General features: G+C 38.4%; 1 protein-coding gene across 1 annotated transcript in view; it reads left to right on the top strand.

Annotated features, from left to right (window-relative positions):
* The window catches only part of dnah2 (dynein, axonemal, heavy chain 2), a 189,757-nt gene that overhangs the window by 73,149 nt on the left and 97,307 nt on the right, over positions 1-19,301 (top strand). Inside the window, exons 24-28 of the mRNA XM_067400458.1 lie at positions 443-606; positions 806-967; positions 2,486-2,589; positions 4,960-5,116; positions 9,369-9,451. Coding sequence (XP_067256559.1) covers positions 443-606; positions 806-967; positions 2,486-2,589; positions 4,960-5,116; positions 9,369-9,451 — 670 coding nt within the window. The remainder of the gene's footprint in view (positions 1-442; positions 607-805; positions 968-2,485; positions 2,590-4,959; positions 5,117-9,368; positions 9,452-19,301) is intronic.

Raw genomic sequence — 19,301 nt, forward strand, 5'->3', positions numbered from 1 at the left:
TATATTGGTGTTTGTGCATGTTACTGTACATGTTGTGTATTGCCATTCTGAGATGAATGAGGTGATTTTTAAAATATCAAATATCTCATAAATCAAAGCTGTCACAAATGCATGTGTATCGTGGGAGTCCGGGCCTGTGAGCAAAGCTGGGTCCGAGCCAGAACTCGCACGCTGCTCAGGAAAGAGACCTACTGACCTGCTGAGCTCCCAACTGTGAAACCACATTAATAGCACATTGTGAGAAACATGTTCACTTTGCTAACTTTCTGGCCAGTAGGAATGCATTGAGCTTTTTTTAGAGTGACAAGCTGCTCCCCGGGGAAATGACAGCTGAATGTGCAGTTTTTTAATCATTAACCATATGCATGTGCATTTGTGTGTGGTCTTTGTATGTCTCTTCCTTTATGTATACCATCTTTATTTTGTATGTATCTACATGCAGGTCCGTTTGGAGCAAGTGTAGCCCCAGATTCTGCTCTACAGCTGGTGTCAGAGCTGTGTGCCCAGTTGGAGGCTCTTAAAGAAGAGGAGCAGAGCATACGCTACGGTCTCAACATCTTTAATATTGAAGAACCAGCCTCTAAAGACATCCTTTCTCTAGAGAAGGTGCCTATTCACTGCTGTTAAAGTAAAACTTTTCTCCATACAATACAATACTGACACATTCAACGCAAAGCAGCACAAACAGCTCTTTAGCTGAGGGAAATTCACTCGTCCTGCGTAATAGCAAATTGAACTGTATTGATACTGTTGCTGAAGGTCATTTCTGGTTCAGTAGATGGTGTTTATGTGCATGTGTTTGTAGGACATGAAAAACCTGCAGCAGGTGTGGGAGATTGCCCAGCAGTGGGAGGCTTTGTGGGATGAGTGGAAGGGGGGTCAGCTCGCCTCTGTACAGAGTGAAGTCATGGACAACACAGCCCAGACCATGTTTAAGAGACTCCACAAACTCAGCCGAGAGCTCAAGGCAAGCCACCGCAACATACTCTATATTCTTGGTACTCAAATGTAAGCCCTATTCATACGGTGTTTGTTTCTTATGTGAACATTTGTAAAAATATTTTTGCATGGCACCTCACTGATAAAACTCGTGCATTTGGATGGCGATTTATTCACGCTGAAAGAGTGAGTTTTGTGGGAGCATGTGCGTGTAGTAATAATAATAATATCCTATTTATTATTTGATTATTTAAATCTCCTGTTTAAAAATAGGAAGATAGACGCACGAACGGCAATAAAATCACAGACTACCCCCTGTAAAATGGTGAAAATACCTTATGTCCCCCTGAGAAACAATTACTGTCCGAATAGGGTTCTAGTCAGTCCAGGGACCAAGCTTACATTTATGGGAGTTTCAAATAAGCAATGTTAGTTCTCAGAATAGAACAAACTTATTGTTTTCAGCTATAATGTAGTGTTAAACTATATTAAAATTTATCAAATGAAAGTAAAATTATACATAAATATTTGAATATAAAAATAAAATATAATTTAAAAAAATAAACATAGGTGGACAAATGCTGCTCTCTTTAGTGAAACAATCATTAAAAATCTCACAAATGCACATCTTATTTTCTTTGTGGTTGTCATAAGCAGGTACACTGCTGTTCATTTTTTTTTCTTTTTTTTTTCATTTAATTAATACCTTTATTCAGCAAGGATGCATTAAATTTAGTGTATTTAGGAGTGATATTGAAGACATTAATAGTGTTGTGAAATATTTCTATTGCAAATAAATAAATAAATACTGTAATTTTGAACTTTCTATTCATCAAATAATCCTGAAAAAAAATAATGAATCACAGTGTCAACAAAATACTAAGCAAAATGTTACCAACCCCAAACATTTAAATGGTTATTGTAAAGTTTTTGTTTTTGATTGACACTTTTTGATTTGCTAACATGCTTAGAACTGATGCTCAGGCTTCATCTTCATACTTCATATCCTTTCAGCACTGCCGCAGACCCGTGTAGCTTAATATACAGTACATTTTTCATTTTTAAATGATTGATTGAATTAAGCATCACAATTAGTGGATTGAGTACTAAGATCTTGTATAGACCCTTCACATAAAAAAACTAGCAGCCATCAGGATGATACTTAACTGCTATCAGCGGCGTCAGTGATGTCTCCGTCTCTCACTCATCTTCTACTATTCTCACACACATACTGTTGCTACTTCATTAGGGTCCAGCAGAGACTCTCATTCCTTCGTTTCCCTTTTGTAACTGTGATAAAAGCTCTTTTGTGTAGCTAATTACCCTTTAAAGCTAATTTAGCTTCTCTTCTCACCAGCTTCTCATTATCCTGACATTTAGCTTTAAGCAGATTAGAAACACCTGCTTGATTCAGACCCTTTGGGTACTCTTCCACTGACAGGGGATCAGTCCATCACAACACAGCACTCAGCATTTTACACTTCAGCCTGCAGTGGGATCCTGACTATTATAAAGTAATAGTGGTAAAGTGTGTGTGTTCTTTCAGGACAAGCACTGGGAGGTTGTGGACTTCTCTAAGAGCAGGATTGAACAGTTTAAGAAAATCATCCCACTGATCAAAGACCTCAGGAATCCAGCCATGAGAGAGAGGTGGGGGCTCACACACACACACACACACACACACACAAATACGTTCTTGTACATTTATCTTTGTGAGGATATTCATTGACATGCAATCTCTTCACTTCTTACCCTAACCCTACCCATCACAAATAAATGATGGGATCTGCATCTTTACATTTTCAAAAAACATAATTTAATAAGACCGATAAGCTGTTTTTCTCATGGTGACCAAAACATGCCCCAAGGTAAAAGATTTTTGGTATTGCTATCCTTGTGGGGGGATTTTGTCCCCGTAACGTAGGGTTTACCAGGACCACACACACACATATACACACACATCATTCACACACAATGTGTCATCAGCATAAGTGTAATTCTCACACTAATCCTCCTTATCAAGAGTGGTTCCTGACAAAATGACACTGTCGTATTTTATGTTGCCTCTTCTGCGGACAATCGCTCTTTATAACTTCTCTCTGTTCGAGATATTGCCTTATGTAGCTGGTGACCTGAGGTCTGCTGTGAAGTCCAGCTGATAATCATCAGCAGCAGAGGTTCAGTGCCGATGACTGTTCTAGGATCAGCTGTAATCCCACACACCTTGATAGCCAGCCCTCAGTTACAGCTCATCACCTCTCTCTATTCTATCACGCAGAGCATTTGTGCACTCTGGCGCCTTCCCTGCCAAGAGAATGCGACGTTTTCCACTCTTCGTTTTTCTTCTGCCCTGTCATTCGCACCCTAAGCCATCTGATTGGATCTGGCATTCCCAAAACAACAGCCCATCGGTCCCAATCAGGCGTGCTACAACAGCCCTTTCGGAGACGGCTGAGACAGGTCTCACGTTCCCCTGATGACAGCCGGCTAATCACACTGATGTAACCCTCTGAAAGATCCCTGTTAACGTCTCCCGCTGGCCGGCACAGAACATCAGGGAAGCAGATGAAAATAAACAGAGCTCCAGCCTCAGAAGTCCATGACCGACCGACCGGGAGATGTGAAGAGCGAAAGAAAAACAGGCACTCGGAGGAGAGATCGTGTCCCAGAATGCCTGGGCCCGGTCTCAGAGGGGCCAGACATTGGCAGGATGTTTTTTTGAAATAGTGGTGTTGTGTTTTGTTGTGGATCAGATGTACTCTCAGTCTCTGTGGATTTCTTTGAGAGAAGACAACAAGCTGTGCGTCTACGGGATCTCTCACGGGAGAATTCAATCCTTGCGCTGTCGTCAGCCGTCACACCTGTTTATTATGACAAAATCTGACCGTCAACATGACCCGTCTTTTGTGACTAACCAGCGCAGTCTTTCTTCAGCCCTCAAAATATTTCAAATAGCACAAATTCTCTGTAATTTTATCTCAAGAATTCCATTAGATATTTTTATTAATGAATCACTAACCTCATTTCTATTAAAGGCCTACACAATAGCTCTGTTCTAAAACCTATTAAGCTGCCTGCTGCCTACATAGACAGCTGTCTTCTAAGGCAACATCCTGACCACACTACATAGACAGCAACTCACCAACTCATATCTTGCTCAATTAAGGTTTTCCAATAGGGTTTTGCATTAATGTTGCTGAGATAACATGGATACTCAAATTAGCATAAAGACAAAACACACACAAACACTGGATAAGATATTTTGTTGTTAATTACACTAAACTATGTTTTTTATAGTTTAAATGTTTCTTTTTTTACCAGGCTCCTAAGGTTCAGTTATTTTGCTTTAATGGCAATGAAAAGGTTATTAGTCAGTTATTGAATTGCCTTATTTTCAATTCACTGGTATTTAACACATTTAACTGTCTTTTGCGGCAAAACCAGCTAAAAGTCCATGTGTTTACTTGCTACTCGCGAAAACCTGTCATTGCCACTGTAACGATGACACACACCGTCATTCATCTTGAAATCATATGATTCGATTCGCATGTTCCGATTGGTTCTTCTGTAGGCTTTTGCTGACAAAGAGAAGTGGCTTTAAGCAGTTTCTGCTAACAAACCTGTATTTCTGAATGGGCTAACGCTGGGATTTAGCTGATTTAAAGGGGGGTGGGGGGTATTTGATGAACCTATACTATGTGCTGAGAGCATTTGCTCAATATCGTTTTCTCATTTTTGATGGAGGTGGCGTTTATCGGCTTTTGCATCTGAACTTTTGCATTCATATATATATATATATATATATATATATATACAGTGTTTTTTTTTTCATTTTTTTTAATATTGCATACAAATTTCCTGTATTTTCTGGTTATTTTCTAATAAAAAGACTAAGAAATAATTATATATGATCATTATACCATTGCTAAAACAACATCACTGGGATTGCCACTTCTCATAATGTGATGCTGCTTTAGAATTTTGAATCTTTAAAAAATGGTGCGGATCTGTTTATTTTAGACACTGGGATCAAATAAGACAAGAGGTGCAGCAAACGTTTGACCCGACCAGTGTACACTTCACTCTGGAGAAGATTGTGGCTTTGGGTCTGGACCACCATGCTGAGCGTATCAGTGAAATATCAGGAGCAGCCAGCAAAGAGCTCTCCATAGAACAGGTATGATATTCCCCTCTCTCCCAATCTCTCTTCGGAACTCTCCATTTCTCATTTGGGTTCATTTATTTCATTCTTTTTTAGATAATTTCACTCTTAAAAATAATGATTCTTCAGTGAAAGATTCTATTTATAAGACTATTTATAAGAAAGAGTTTAAGAGGTTGTGACTATTTATAAGAGTTCTAAAGTGCAACAAAGAATGCTTTTCTTATCAGTTTTCCTCTTTTTGGGGTTTATGGAGTTTGCTAATGTATAAAGTTAATTGCAAATTATCAGCATCTGGGTTTTTTTAAAGCACCTGTACCAGAGATGTATAAGTGTCAAATAAAAAGAAATTAAATTGTCCTTGATCATTTGAGAGAGTATTTGAAAACATACTGAAACTTTCACTCAAAACTACCTGAAGACCAAATTACTGTATCATTGAGTAACATTATAAGCGGAGCTCATATTTTAAAAAAAAAATGGTTTAACAGCATATGCTATGATTCAAAGAGTATCAGGCTGTAAAACCATTTTCAGTTGTAACTGGAAACTTAAATTTTAACAGAGTTTACCTTATTCACTTTATTTTCTATTTCTTTTGTCTCTTTGAAGGACTGTGGGTTCATCAAGGTTCAATTCTCTCTGCTCCTCTCATAGTGCATAAGATCCTTAGAGGTTTGGTATGTTAAAGAGAAAAGGAAAGTCACTGTCAAGAGGATTATGGTCAGAGGTCAGGTTTGGAAGGTCAAAGATGATATCCTCAGGGTGACATCTAGTAGTCAGACCGCCCCAGCAGAGAATCACAGCAGAGAGTCTGGCCGCAGTGCAGATGTGGTTTTCATTAGCCAAACAGTTTGAATGGAAAGGAGATGGTGGTCATGAGTAAAAAGCGATCAGACTGCTCTGGGGTTATACTTGAAAATAGGTTTTTTATTTAGGCCTGCATCCACACAGTGCAGCACATGGGCAGCATGGGACATAAGTCGCAGAAGCATCCTAGAAGTTACCAAATAAATGTTGTTTTTTATTATTATTTCTATTCGCTATAGAATAAAATAACAGAACAACAATTTGCACAAATACATTAAACAGCACAACTGCTTTCAGCATTGATAATTATAATAAATGTTTCTTGAGCAGCAAATCAGCATATTATTATGATTTCTGATGGATCATGTGACACCGGCTATGTTTTGGTTTCTGTGTAAATTAATTACCATTTGGATGTAAATGTCATTCCACCTCCTCATGAAAATTAGATTTCATGGCGATCAAGTTTGTAATAATTCTCATTGGCCCACTTCCGATATCCATTGTATTATTTGTGTTATAATTTATAGCTGTTATTGGAGGAAATATGCAGTGTGGCGAACCAGAAGTCACTTTATTTTCTGCAAAGAGCTGTTACGCAGCAGAAATATCTTTAGTGTAAAAGCACAAGCTACATTATGTGCCGCTGATGCAGGATGTGTGAAACAGGCCTAAGAGTCGACTGTTTTATAGTCCTATTTTAGACTTGAAAAGGAAAATTTCCTGGACTGTGTTCAGTAATAGTGCAGTACAGTACGAGCGCAGTGCTGCTGGAGGCGTCTGTCCCCAGGCTGTAGTCGCAGGTCATGTGTGGCGGCCACAGGGGAAATGAGCCTTGCACTTAATTTCCTTCAGAGCAGCCTTTACTGCCCCTGCGGAGTAGAGCTGCCCTGTCCAGCTGTCAGACTGTGGGAGGCTGTACTCCTCCCCTCTCCCCTCTTTCCCTCTTTCTTCCTCTCTTTCTTCTCGCTCTCGGCCCAGGGAGATTCCCAGACGTTCGGCTCTGCGCTCGCAGAGGTTACAACAACACAGCTTTGGTTCGAGAGTGGCAATGGGAGAGCAAAGCCTCATAACCCCCAAAGCACAGAGCGGTTCACCTAAAAGTCACCCGCAGAGAGAGAGAAAAGTAGAAAGACAGATAGAGTGTAAATGAGAAGCTTCACTGGCATGGTGCATGGCTGGTGTTTCTGGAAAGACCCCGTCTCTGACGTTTATTGTGAGGGGGAACTTTGCAGGGGCCCAGATTAATGATATTTTCCTGTCACAAGTCGCCTAGTCTCATGTAGCCAGAGCTTCAGACTGACAGCAGAAGGTCTGGACTCCATTGCAGCTTTCATTAGCCAAGGACCGGCCAAAAGGACATCTGACGACATGTAAAGCAACCAATCACAGTTTATTTTGTTCCGTTTCATGATTAGAGGCTTTGAAATGTAACGTCGATGTGGATCTTATAAATTAATCATTCAAGAACGTTGTGCAAGTTTACTTCAACAGTGGCACGGCAAACTACATACTTGTGAAAATCCAGCGTTTAGTTGATCCTGATAAGCACTCATTGTCACAGTTGTAAACACAATGTCTTCATTCTTTCATGAGGGTGTTTGGCATCACGACGGCAGCTTTGTTTCCAGGCAGACCATTAAAGAACACGACACACGTTTCTGACAACCAATCAGAATCCATTCTAATTTAAGGGCTTGCGCATTTAAAATGGCAGACAACATTGCGGAGAAGTTCATTGAGGTCCAGAAAAAGTCACCACTGTTTGACAAGTTTTCAAGGATACTTTAAAGAAAATAGATATATGGAAAACAATCAGTCATACCCTCGGAATAAATGGTGAGCAGTATTAACGATGAAATCATTATGCCAGGCTAGCAAACAGTGTAACATAAAATTACCTCAGGTATCCAGCACTAGTTTCGACAAAATTGTCTTTGAAGTTGCAGTGAAGTTTTCATGCCACTATATTGACTTCATCAGCTAAATTCACTGTTAGATTAGATCAATTACACTAGCTATTCACTCGAAAAATAGCATGCTGAGGACATCTGCTGGTTAAAGCCATGTAAATGCAACAAGAACAGCAAATACATATTGTACACTTTAAAACCGCAGCGCTTGAGCTTAGAATAAACAGACAGTTATCGTTTGTTGGTGTGGACGCAAATATAGTTATCATTATAGTTATCTTTATAGTTATCATTCTCAGTGTAAACGGGCCTTTTTGCATTAGACGTTCAGCCAACGGTCAGTGGGCGTGAGGTCTGAAGCCTGATTTATACTTTCGCTTGGCTGTGTGCACGGCAAATTTTGTAACTTTCCGCACGGCTCTACGTCCGAAGATGCACGAATGCGAGGCGAATCTGTCCGAGCATGTACGGTTCACCACACCGGCACCTAGATTGCGTGTCTAAATTAGTTGCTTACATTTACAAAATGTGCCCGCAATACCAGAAATAATCCCATTTAATGAAAATAAAGGTCAATTTTTAATAAAAATGTTCACGAAACTAAATGAAAATGATTAGTGAAATTAGAAAATATTTAAGACATTGTTAATTTTGTTGTATACATGTTCTCATATCCATATCTTTTGTTCAAATGTCACAAGTAATAATCTCAAGGTTGAGACTATAAGTCACCTAACCTCTATACCTAATAGATGGCTGTCTTTTCAGCTCAAAAGGTGCAGTCACATGTGAAATTTAGCAGTATTTTGCGGGCAATAATGGTCCATTGTCTATTGTCAATAGTATAGTGATGTATGATTCACAGCTCACACAGAAGTCAATTTCAAACCAAACAGCTTTCTGTTGATCAAACACAGATTTGAAGTTGAACCCATTGCAAAATCTGTTTGGAAAAATTGTCCTCAAGTGAAATTTATGATCGCATGGATTCCTTAGAAATGAGTGGATTTCACCCACGAAAATTCGCTGAACAATGGTAAGTATGAAAAGTGTTGACTAAGTAGAGTCAGCTCACTGTGTTTTAAAATGCAGCCAGAGTTTGAGTCTCTAAATGCACTTATGATGTCCCCAAATGTTGTCTTGTTTAGGCAGCTCATTATATATAAAAAAAGCAGCCAATGTTCAGACAAGCCAATAATGCCTTAAAATGTTGTCTATGCAAGCAACTCGCTAGGATTTAAAAAACTTCAAGTGTTTAAAAGATGTCAAAAACGGCTGTCTAGGTTTTAAAACATACTGTAGATAAGAAGTGTCATTGGCATATTTCTCTTCATGTCTGGTGTTTCTATGACGTTTATTATGGGGGAACTTTGCAGGGGCCCCAAACAATGTTCTTTCCCTGTCACTAGTCGCCTAACGTCCCTACGAGACCAATGGGTGCCCTTCCAGTTCTAATACAAGGTGGCGTTCAGTGCTGGGGTGGAATGTGTCTGGAAAGATTAGTGCTAACATTAAAAAGCCTAATGCTGACCTCTTATTCACAGACACTGGAAGGCATCACGAAGACATGGGAGGAAACGTCCCTGGACATCACACCCTACAAAGACAAAGGTCACCATAAACTGAGGTGAGAAGCCAGAGGTTCCAAAAGGTCAAACGTCAAGAGGTCGCAGTCTCGCAATCACTCGCAAGTGCTCAATAAGCAGAATGTTAAAAAGATGATAATGATGATTCAGCGTTCTGAGGTGGCAGAGATTCTGGCCTGAAGGCCTGTTCACACCATGCTAATGCAACTACAACAAGAACATAAACTTTTTTTTCCTCCAGGATTTTATTTTATTTTATCTCAAAAGATTTCAGTTGCCATGTAATTTTCCTAAGTTTTTAACTAAACAAGACTTAAAGGTGCCATCGAATTATCATGAGTTTGATAATAATCCGTGGCTAAAGCTAACATTACACACTGTTGGAGAGATTTATAAAGAATGAAGTTGTGTTTATAAATTATACAGACTGCAAGTGTTTAAAAAATGAAAATAGCGACGGATCTTGTCTCCTTGAAAACAGTAAGAAACGATGTAACTAACCACATTTAACAGTACATTAGCAACATGCTAACGAAACATTTAGAAAGACAATTTACAAATATCACTAAAAATATAATGATATCATGGATCATGTCAGTTATTATTGCTCCATCTGCCATATGCAAATATTGGGGGCATACATATTAATGATCCCGACTGTTACGTAACAGTCAGTGTTATGTTGAGATTCGCCTGTTCTTTGGAGGTCTTTTAAACAAATGAGATTTATATAAGAAGGAGGAAACAATGGTGTTTGAGACTCACTGTATGTCATTTCCATGTACTAAGCTCTTGTTATTCAACTATGCCAAGGTAAATTCAATTTTCCATTCGATGGCACCTTTAAACTTTTTGTGTTCTTAATAAGTAAGATCTTAAAGAAAGGATCATTCAGTATGGTAGCAGAAATTCTCTGTATGTCCTTGGCCTGAAGGCCTATTCACACCAATGTTGATGCAGCTAAACAAGAAAGTAAACAATATTTAAGTATTTTATTTTATTTTTTCATTTGCAGTGTAATTCTCCTCAGAAAAAGAAAAATAAGAACATAAAAATAGTGAAGATTAACACATATACACTTTTCTAGCAGCTTGCTACAGCCTACAGCCTCCATCAGTAGATTTTCCATCTTAATTGGGGAGTTGTCCTAATTGACTTTGCCTAGTTGATGTATTGGATTATTTTTTTTCCTGAGCCGTAATTGTACCATAACTTTTTAATGCATGTCCAGTCGAGAGGTATTTGCAGAATTGTTTTTTTGTGGCAGACTCTCTGTCCACCTAGGGATTGTTACTGGCTTCATCCATGCTATTAAGGCACCGTAATGTGAATATATTAGTGCCAAAAACAAGCCATAGCCTAAAAAACACCATTCCTCAACATGATGGAGCGCCCTGCTGCAGGGGATAACCGCTACGCGTGAGGAGCCAGTAACTCCACATTATCATATTACTCTGTGTGACACAAGCACCACAGAGAAAGAGTGAGCAAATGATACAAAACACTGGCTGTTTTTTAAAACCTAGTGAGCCGCCTACTGCCTACTGGACAGAATTCTAGGCATATTCTAATGTTCTTATCGGATTAAATGCGCTTATGATATGCAAAAATGGTTTTGAATCACAGCCAGTGTTTGAATGAACCATTGATACCTGGAAATGTTGTCTAGGTGTGTAGCTCAGTAGGTTTTGAAACACATCAAGTGTTTAAATGCACCTTTGTCTAGATGAGGCTGTGAAACACAGCCACTGGCCAGACAGCATTGCTCTCTCAGAGTCCGGTTCAAATCTGTGTTTGACAGCAAGCCATGTTTTCATACACAGATTAAATGGCTTATCAATGCCAGGGCACCTTGAGCTCTCACATAAACATAATTACTATCAATCTCCTTAGAGAGCAGGACTCAGAATAACTGCTTTAAGCCTTCTGGGCAAACAAGTCAAGGGTCCAATAAAGAACATGAACTGACTGTCTGTGAATGAATAAACACTAGTGGGAAAAGACATTTCTGTATTTAGATGAGCTCAAATGATGCTGTTGCTCTTTTTGGTTTGATTGAGACCATTCGGGAGTTTCACAAAGTGTTCATTGCTTACAATTATACAAACGAGCTGTGAGCAGATAAGAACTGGAGAGGATGCTTTGTGCATATGGCAGCCACACAAAAGCTCTAATCTAATAGAATCATTTGTACAAGCAGTCTCCTTCCCAAGGGCTGAAAGTTTTCTGAAAATGCCTTCAGGCCTGTTCGTTTTTAGCTGGAAGCAGTGTCTGTGTGCATATGAGCATGTTTATGTGCAAGTTGAGTGGATGAATCGGAAATGGGTCAAAAGCATTGTTTGTAAAAGTCTTTGCCTGTTTGTCTGTTTTGATTCAGTAGTATTATAGTTTTTAATACATCTCTTTGGAGACTTCTTATATAGATTCTTCCTTAGTTTTCTATTTGTGTATATCCTGTTCTTTGTTTGTGAGAGTGCCTCTGGGGACAAATTGGTCTATATATTAAGATATTGCTTATGTGATATATTCAGGTGGATTTCAGCAGTGTTATGTGATGAAGTCACTCCTACTAACCAATTTGGCAGGTTGAATTTTATATATGATATAAACATTTGTAATTGTAGTCTTTTAAAAAGGCATCTGAAGTGATAAACTAAGTGTTGTCAAAAAATATAGATTTTTTTATACATATTGATTCTGAAATATCTGAAATGATTCTAATACTAATTTTCCAGAGAATAGATGCACACCACCAGCTGCGCTTTCTTGCCCTCCCATCTCTCATCATTGACTTGTTTCATTTGCTCCGATTGAATATTGTTGGTGTCACAGGGCTTGAATTTCGGCATGGGATTGCATGTATTGCGCATAATTTTACTCATTCCAGGAGATTATGTGCTCACACCCAAAGTGCGTGCACACAAAGCCACCTCTCAGTACTAAATTGAGTTCTTTTTCACTGCTTATTGCGCTTAAACAGTCAAACACACACAAAATAATGTCTTGGTGAGTTTTCACGTAAACACAGTCAGTTATGTTTTATGTGAACGTAAACAGTTGAGAAAAACTGATTTGTGCATCAGGTCTAAAGTGACAGCAGGCTAATATACCTGCTGCCAAATTATGAGATATTATTAAAAATATCTATATGGCAGTTTTCCCCATGGTACTGATGTCAAAATGTGGCCAGTAAAAATGCTTAGTGGCTTGTATCTTTGGAAAACCACTAGCCACAGTGGCTAGTGGACAAAAAAGATAATGTCAAATCCTGTATGTCACCATTCTATACTTTGCTGTCTCATTAAAATGGCATATATTTGCAAGGTCTCTTAGGTCCTCTGATCAACTGCTTTTAACTGTTTCTAGGATAAAAACTCCTTAATTAGCCTGGCTTTTAACTCGATTGGATGCAGAGGCCTGCTTTATTCTAAGTCTGTGCTTCCTCTAAATTTGTGTTATTGTTGTGTTTACTTATTTTATGTTTTTTTTTTTTTTTTTTTTTTTTTTTTTGTAAAGTACTTTGGGCAACAGTTGTATTAATAGTGCTTTATAAATAAAGAAAAGATATACAAATGTAGTTAAAGAAATATAAATCTAAAATTGTAAATATATAAAAATATAATTATATCTGAGTTTGCACATATATAGGCAAAATTATTTACATAAATGTAAGTAAATTTATTTTCGATGCGAGAAGGATGGCAAGTCTGAACTTATTTCTAAAAGTAAGCTAAATCTGACAAAAATTCCCTCTAGAGATGTCCGTAAATAAAGCAAGTACTAAAATAAATATTTTTTAAAAAATCTGTACTTCTATCCTTCACAGCTACATGTTAACTGGCATCAAATTAAAAATGTCCAAAATGTCTGTGTAGGTAGCAGCTCACTTGGAAACGCTCCCCATGGGTTTGGTACGATTGTGTTTGTGGATGTGTGTTTTGTAAAGTCAAGTCACTTTCATTTATATAGCATTTTATCCCAATTTTTTTTTAAAAAGCAGCTTTACAGTAATAAACAGGAAAATATTGATCAATCATATAGATAAAATTTACAATAGAACAATAGTGTCTTTACTCAGCTGAAGTCAGTTCAGTGTTGATTCAGTTCAGTTCAATAACTATGTAAAGTTTCTTCAATTATGAAATGAGTTCAATTGAGCTATAAGCAGCTCTTTAGAAGACAGCAAGGGCGTAGATTTGGCTTCAACATTGGGGTGGTTGAGCGATGGTATGCTGCCTGTTATTATTTTTTTAATTTAAAAAAAATAGTGTTATTGGATCATTTATTTATTCTTTATCTATCTATCTATCTATCTATCTATCTATCTATCTATCTATCTATCTATCTATCTATCTATCTATCTATCTATCTATCTATCTATCTATCTGTCTGTCTGTCTGTCTGTCTGTCTGTCTGTCTGTCTGTCTGTCTGTCTGTCTGTCTGTCTGTCTGTCTGTCTGTCCGTCCGTCCGTCCGTCCGTCCGTCCGTCCGTCCGTCCGTCCGTCCGTCCGTCCGTCCGTCCGTCCGTCCGTCCGTCCGTCCGTCCGTCCGTCCGTCCGTCCGTCCGTCCGTCAGTCATAACTTTATGGAATTTATAACCATTCATGAAATTCTAACATAATGGAGTGATTCTAAAAAGGTGGCAGCGATTCGATGTTTTAATGATTGAGCTACTTAAATCGTTCATTCAAGCCAATTCGTTCAAAAGTCAGATTAATTAAGGAAGAAAACAAACACCTATGTGAATACTTTTGTCATTGATAAGCCACTATTGAAAAATCAAGTAACAAAACAGATGGCTGTTTTGGTAACTGGTTACAGTTACACTGATAGTTATGGCTAGATTGCAATGGATTAGCTAGCTAAAATATATGTGGAGTGTACCTAGCTATTACAATGTTTTCATACCTCCTTCTCAGTACATGCTTTATTCTTTTTAATGTCCCTCTTTGAACAGAAGTTTAATATAGTCGGCTGGGCAACGGTTCTCTTAATTTTTTGGTGCTACCTGTGCTCTCTCCATTCAAACATTAGAGCTCCACTCGCGTTGTTTTGGTGAAAGTGTGACGCGCATTGGTTGGCCGTTACCAATCGGTTCAATGGAAGGGGTGTACTTTTTTGACTAATTTATTATGACAAACTCATATTCGATTAGAAACAAAATTATTGTTACAAAATAAATGAATTATACATATGTTAGTATAGATCTACTGTGATTTTCATGTTGAAATATTGGGGGGGTTGTAACTGATGGATTTGAATATTGGGGGGGTTACCTCCCCCCATCCCCCCCGCAACAGTAGTGTCCAGTGCTGGTTCTACACTTCTTCACAGTCGAAATGTGCCCACCCCATCTGTTCTTTCAGAACAGTTTCACTGTCAACAAACAACATACAGTGAGTTGAATTTCAATAAACATTGGTACTAATGACAATGGTATTTCATATGCAAGGTGCAACAAATTGCACTTTATGAAAGCAGTATATATATATATATATATATATATATATATATATATATATATAAAGAAAATCCTTTAAAAACAAATTAAACTACCAGGAAGAGCAAGTAAAATTAAATCCAAAATTTTGGTTGACTGCTAAATAAATTCTTTATGAAAGTATTGCTCTGAAACCAACTAGCTGTCAGAAAAACTATAACACACAGCTGAAATGATTTTCCATGTGCGTGATTTACTAACGAAACTAAAACATGATGAATAGTTTACCCAAGAAAGCTTAAAGGGTTAGTTCACCCAAAAATGAAAATAATGTCATTAATTACTCACCCTCATGTCGTTCTACACTCGTAAGACCTTCGTTCATCTTCAGAATGCAAATTAAGATATTTTTGATGAAATATGATGGCTCAATGAAGCCTCTATAGACAGCAATGTCATTGAACCTCTCAAGATCCAGAAAGGTACTCAAAACATATTTAAAACAGTTGCAAGTACAGTGGTTCTACATTAATATTATAAAACAATGAGAATACTTTTTTGTGCACCAAAAAACTAAATAATGACTTTTCAACGATATCTAGTGATGGCTGATTTCAAAACACTGCTTCGAATCTTTTGTTTCGAATCAGTGATTCGGATCACGTGTCAAAATGCCAAACTGCTGAATTCACGTGGCTTTGGCACTCCAAATCAATGGTTCAAAACGAAATATTGATGATAAGTCATTATTTTGTTTTCTCATCGCTTTATAATATTAAGGCTGAACCACTGTACTCGCATGAACTGTTTTAAATATGTTTTGAGTACCTTTCTGGATCTTGAGAAGTTCAGTGGCATTGTTGTTTAGAGGCTTCACTGAACCATCGGATTTCATCAAAAATATCTTAATTTGTGTTCCGAAGATGAACGAAGGTCTTACGGGTGTAGAATGACATGAGGGTGAGTAATTAATTACATTATTTTCATTTTTGGGTGAACTAACCCTTGTAACATATGAAAATACATAAATAATTCTCTAAATGTGCTGTCTTTTAGACTAATGGGCAATGTTTTTAAAGAACTTGACAGAAGGATGTTTACATTATGTAGTAATATGCTACATAAAAAGTCTTTGAGATCAAAGGAGCCCCCTGGTGGTTTGGGAGCCCTACACACCTTGCATAGTTTGCTTTTAGGGAAGACAGGCACTGATAGTGTCGCTATTCATCTCAAGACAGTTCAATGTTGATTCAGTTCAGTTCAATAAGTGTCGATGAAATTAAGTCAAATAAGCTATAAAGCATCTCTGCAGAAAACAGTGGTGTCATCATCCAACTCAATTCAGTTCAAGCTATGATCTTATCCAATAGTGTTAGTGCAGTCAAATCAATAATATTACTAAGTGTTTAATAATGCACTAATACACATAAAAAGTCATAAAGATTGCAGCTCTCTGTGTGCCATAACCTGTCATATGCGTCAGTGTCTCACACCCACCTGTGAGAGAGAGAGAGACAGAGAGAGAGAAAATCACAGGGGGTGGTGTCTTGCTGACAAGTAGACATGGGGAGAAAAAAAGCGAGTGAACAGATATATAGAAGAAGGGGGGATGATTCTTATTGCTTATTTCTAGAAGCTTAGATCCTGCAGAACAGAGAAAGGATGTGGTCTTTCTCTCTCTCCCCCCTGTTTAGCACACATACCTGCTGGTATTGTTCGTCCCCGTCAGTGCTGCAACAAAAGGTGGACATATGCTTTATCTTTAGTTCTCTCTCTCCCTCGCTCCTCTTTGATCACTCTATTTCTTCCTCTTTTTTTTTTTTTTTTTGTCTGTGGGGTGTATCAACAAATACTGTGTGTTTAGTATTCAGCGGTGGGGTTGTATACAGGGGACAGAATCAATTCCAAATTACTCAGTCTCTCAATAACGGACAGCCCTGTCCGCAAGGAGAAAAGATGATTAATGATGATAGTATTCATGATAGAAGCTGAAGTGTTCGCACGCACAGATGGAGCTGTGTGTGCGTTAATGGTCCTGCAGTGAAGAGGCTTTCTGTTTGCTGCCGTGTACTTATAATTGAGCGTTTCCACACATTTAGCAGAACGGAGTGCAAATCACCTGTAATTACCACCTACAGCCCCGCATTGTACCCACAGCACACACACCCATTGTATAAATACGGTGCACAGAAATATCTCTTTGCCTGCTCTGCAGTTGCAAGAGTGACAATTCTGCAGAATATGCAGTAAAACTGTCCTACACCGAAGGTTCGACTGACCAAAGGACTCTCCTAGCAGTCATAATGTAACGTCGAGCGGAGCCAATGGGCGAAACGGTCAATAATGACGTGGGACAAAACGTGTGTGCAAACACTTTTAGCATATGCTACTTCTTGTAATTAAATTAGACTCATAAGCTTCCCTTACACTGTATTTTTATTAAAATTTGCTACAGCGCACTTTTTTTTTTTTCCTGACGCACATACGCTGCTGTTTGGTCGCACACACACAGCTGCGTATGAACATCCCAGCACTGCTTTGCTGATGACTGGGTATTTTGAGAGGTCATGTCCTCCTCCTCTATGTGTTTTTTTGTTGTTGTTGTTGTTTGTTAATACACTAAAAAGTGTTTTTGTTTGATTTTAGTACCTATAAGCTGTTCAAAATGTAGTGAGATGCCTACCTAGACCATTTTTAGACATCACTGACTTTAATTTGAACATCAGTATATGATCAAGATTGGCAGTTTACTTGGTTACAGTTTGGTTACTGTGTAAGCAGAGAGCATTCTAACTCACACATGGGGTGCGTCTCAATCAGCTCCCTAGTTCAGTAGTCAGGGCACTGATCAAGAAGTCGGCCATTTTAAGGGCTGTCGCAAAATCCTTCCAGTGCACTAAGACATTTGCTCCCTAAAAAGTCATACAGTGCCCGTGAAAACCAGGGAGCATCGATGCTCACTGTGTTACCTTAACAGAAGTTCTGAAGGGCAAAACATAAACCATGCAAGCCAGCTCACCACACATAATGCCACTATTTAAAGGTGCCATCGAACGTTTTTTTTACAAGATGTAATATAAGTCTAAGGTGTCCCCTGAATGTGTCTGTGAAGTTTCAGCTCAAAATACCCCATAGATTTTTTTTAAATTAATTTTTTAACTGCCTATTTTGGGGCATAATTAGAAATGCGCCAATTCATGTTGCGGCCCCTTTAAATGCTCACGTTCCCCGCCCACAGAGCTTGCGCTTGCCTTAAACAGTGCATAAACAAAGTTTACACTGCTAATATAACCCTCAAAATGGATCTTTACAAAGTGTTCGTCATGCATACTGCATGCATGCGTTGGATTATGTGAGTATAGTATTTATTTGGATGTTTACATTTGATTCTGAATGAATTTGAGGATGTGATCCATGGCTAACGGCTAATGCTACACTGTTGGAGAGATTTATAAAAAATGAAGTTGTGCTTATGGATTATACAGACTGCAAGTGTTTAATAATGAAGATAACGATGGCTCTTGTCTCCGTGAATACAGTAATAAATGATGGTAACTTTAACCACATTTAACAGTACATTACCTAGTCTGATGATTCAGCTGTGCAGATCCAGACGTTAATGCCTGCCCTTGTCTAATGCCTTGAACATGAGCTGACATGTGCAAATATTGGGGGCGTACACCCCGACTGTTACGTAACAGTCGGTGTTATGTTGAGATTCGCCTGTTCTTCAGAGGTCTTTTAAACAAATGAGATTTATATAAGAAGGAGGGAACAATGGAGTTTGAGACTCACTGTATGTCATTTCCACGTACTGAACTCTTGTTATTCAACTATGCCAAGATAAATTCAATTTTTAATTCTAGGGCAACTTTAATTATATTTCAGCATAAACATACATCGCTTGAAAGGTACTGAACATAGTCTAGCCAACATTTATAATATGGCTGAAATGTTGCGGACATAACAAAGTATTTATCATAATGTACTTTAACTAACATTAAAAAATAATGTCAGAACGATATCAGTTCTTCTGCTGTTGCTCATAAGTACCAGTAGTGACGTTGTACAACAAGGACGTTGTCATGAGTCATCAGTCTCCCAATGTGTAGTGAGTCAGGATCCTTACTGTCCCTACCAGTGCCTGAATTTGTGATTGAGACGCACCCTTGGTTACTTTCCCTAAATGATCAGCATTCATTGCTTCATAATGGCTTTAGGGCTCATTGGACCAGGGTAGTACAACACTGCCACCTAGTGTGTGTGTATATGTGTGTTTACGTGTGCTTATGTGTGCATATACACGTGTATGTGTGTGAGATAAAGGAAACAGGAATGCCCTGACCATCTGCTACACATTAGAAAGAGACCCCCAGCCCAATTCAATTAACATCCACAAGCCCTCTGATTGGGCTCAGAGAGAAAGAGAGAGATGGGAAGAGAGATAAAG

This window comes from Chanodichthys erythropterus, chromosome 11 (assembly GCF_024489055.1).
Source record: "Chanodichthys erythropterus isolate Z2021 chromosome 11, ASM2448905v1, whole genome shotgun sequence".
Taxonomy (NCBI): Eukaryota; Metazoa; Chordata; class Actinopteri; order Cypriniformes; family Xenocyprididae; genus Chanodichthys; species Chanodichthys erythropterus.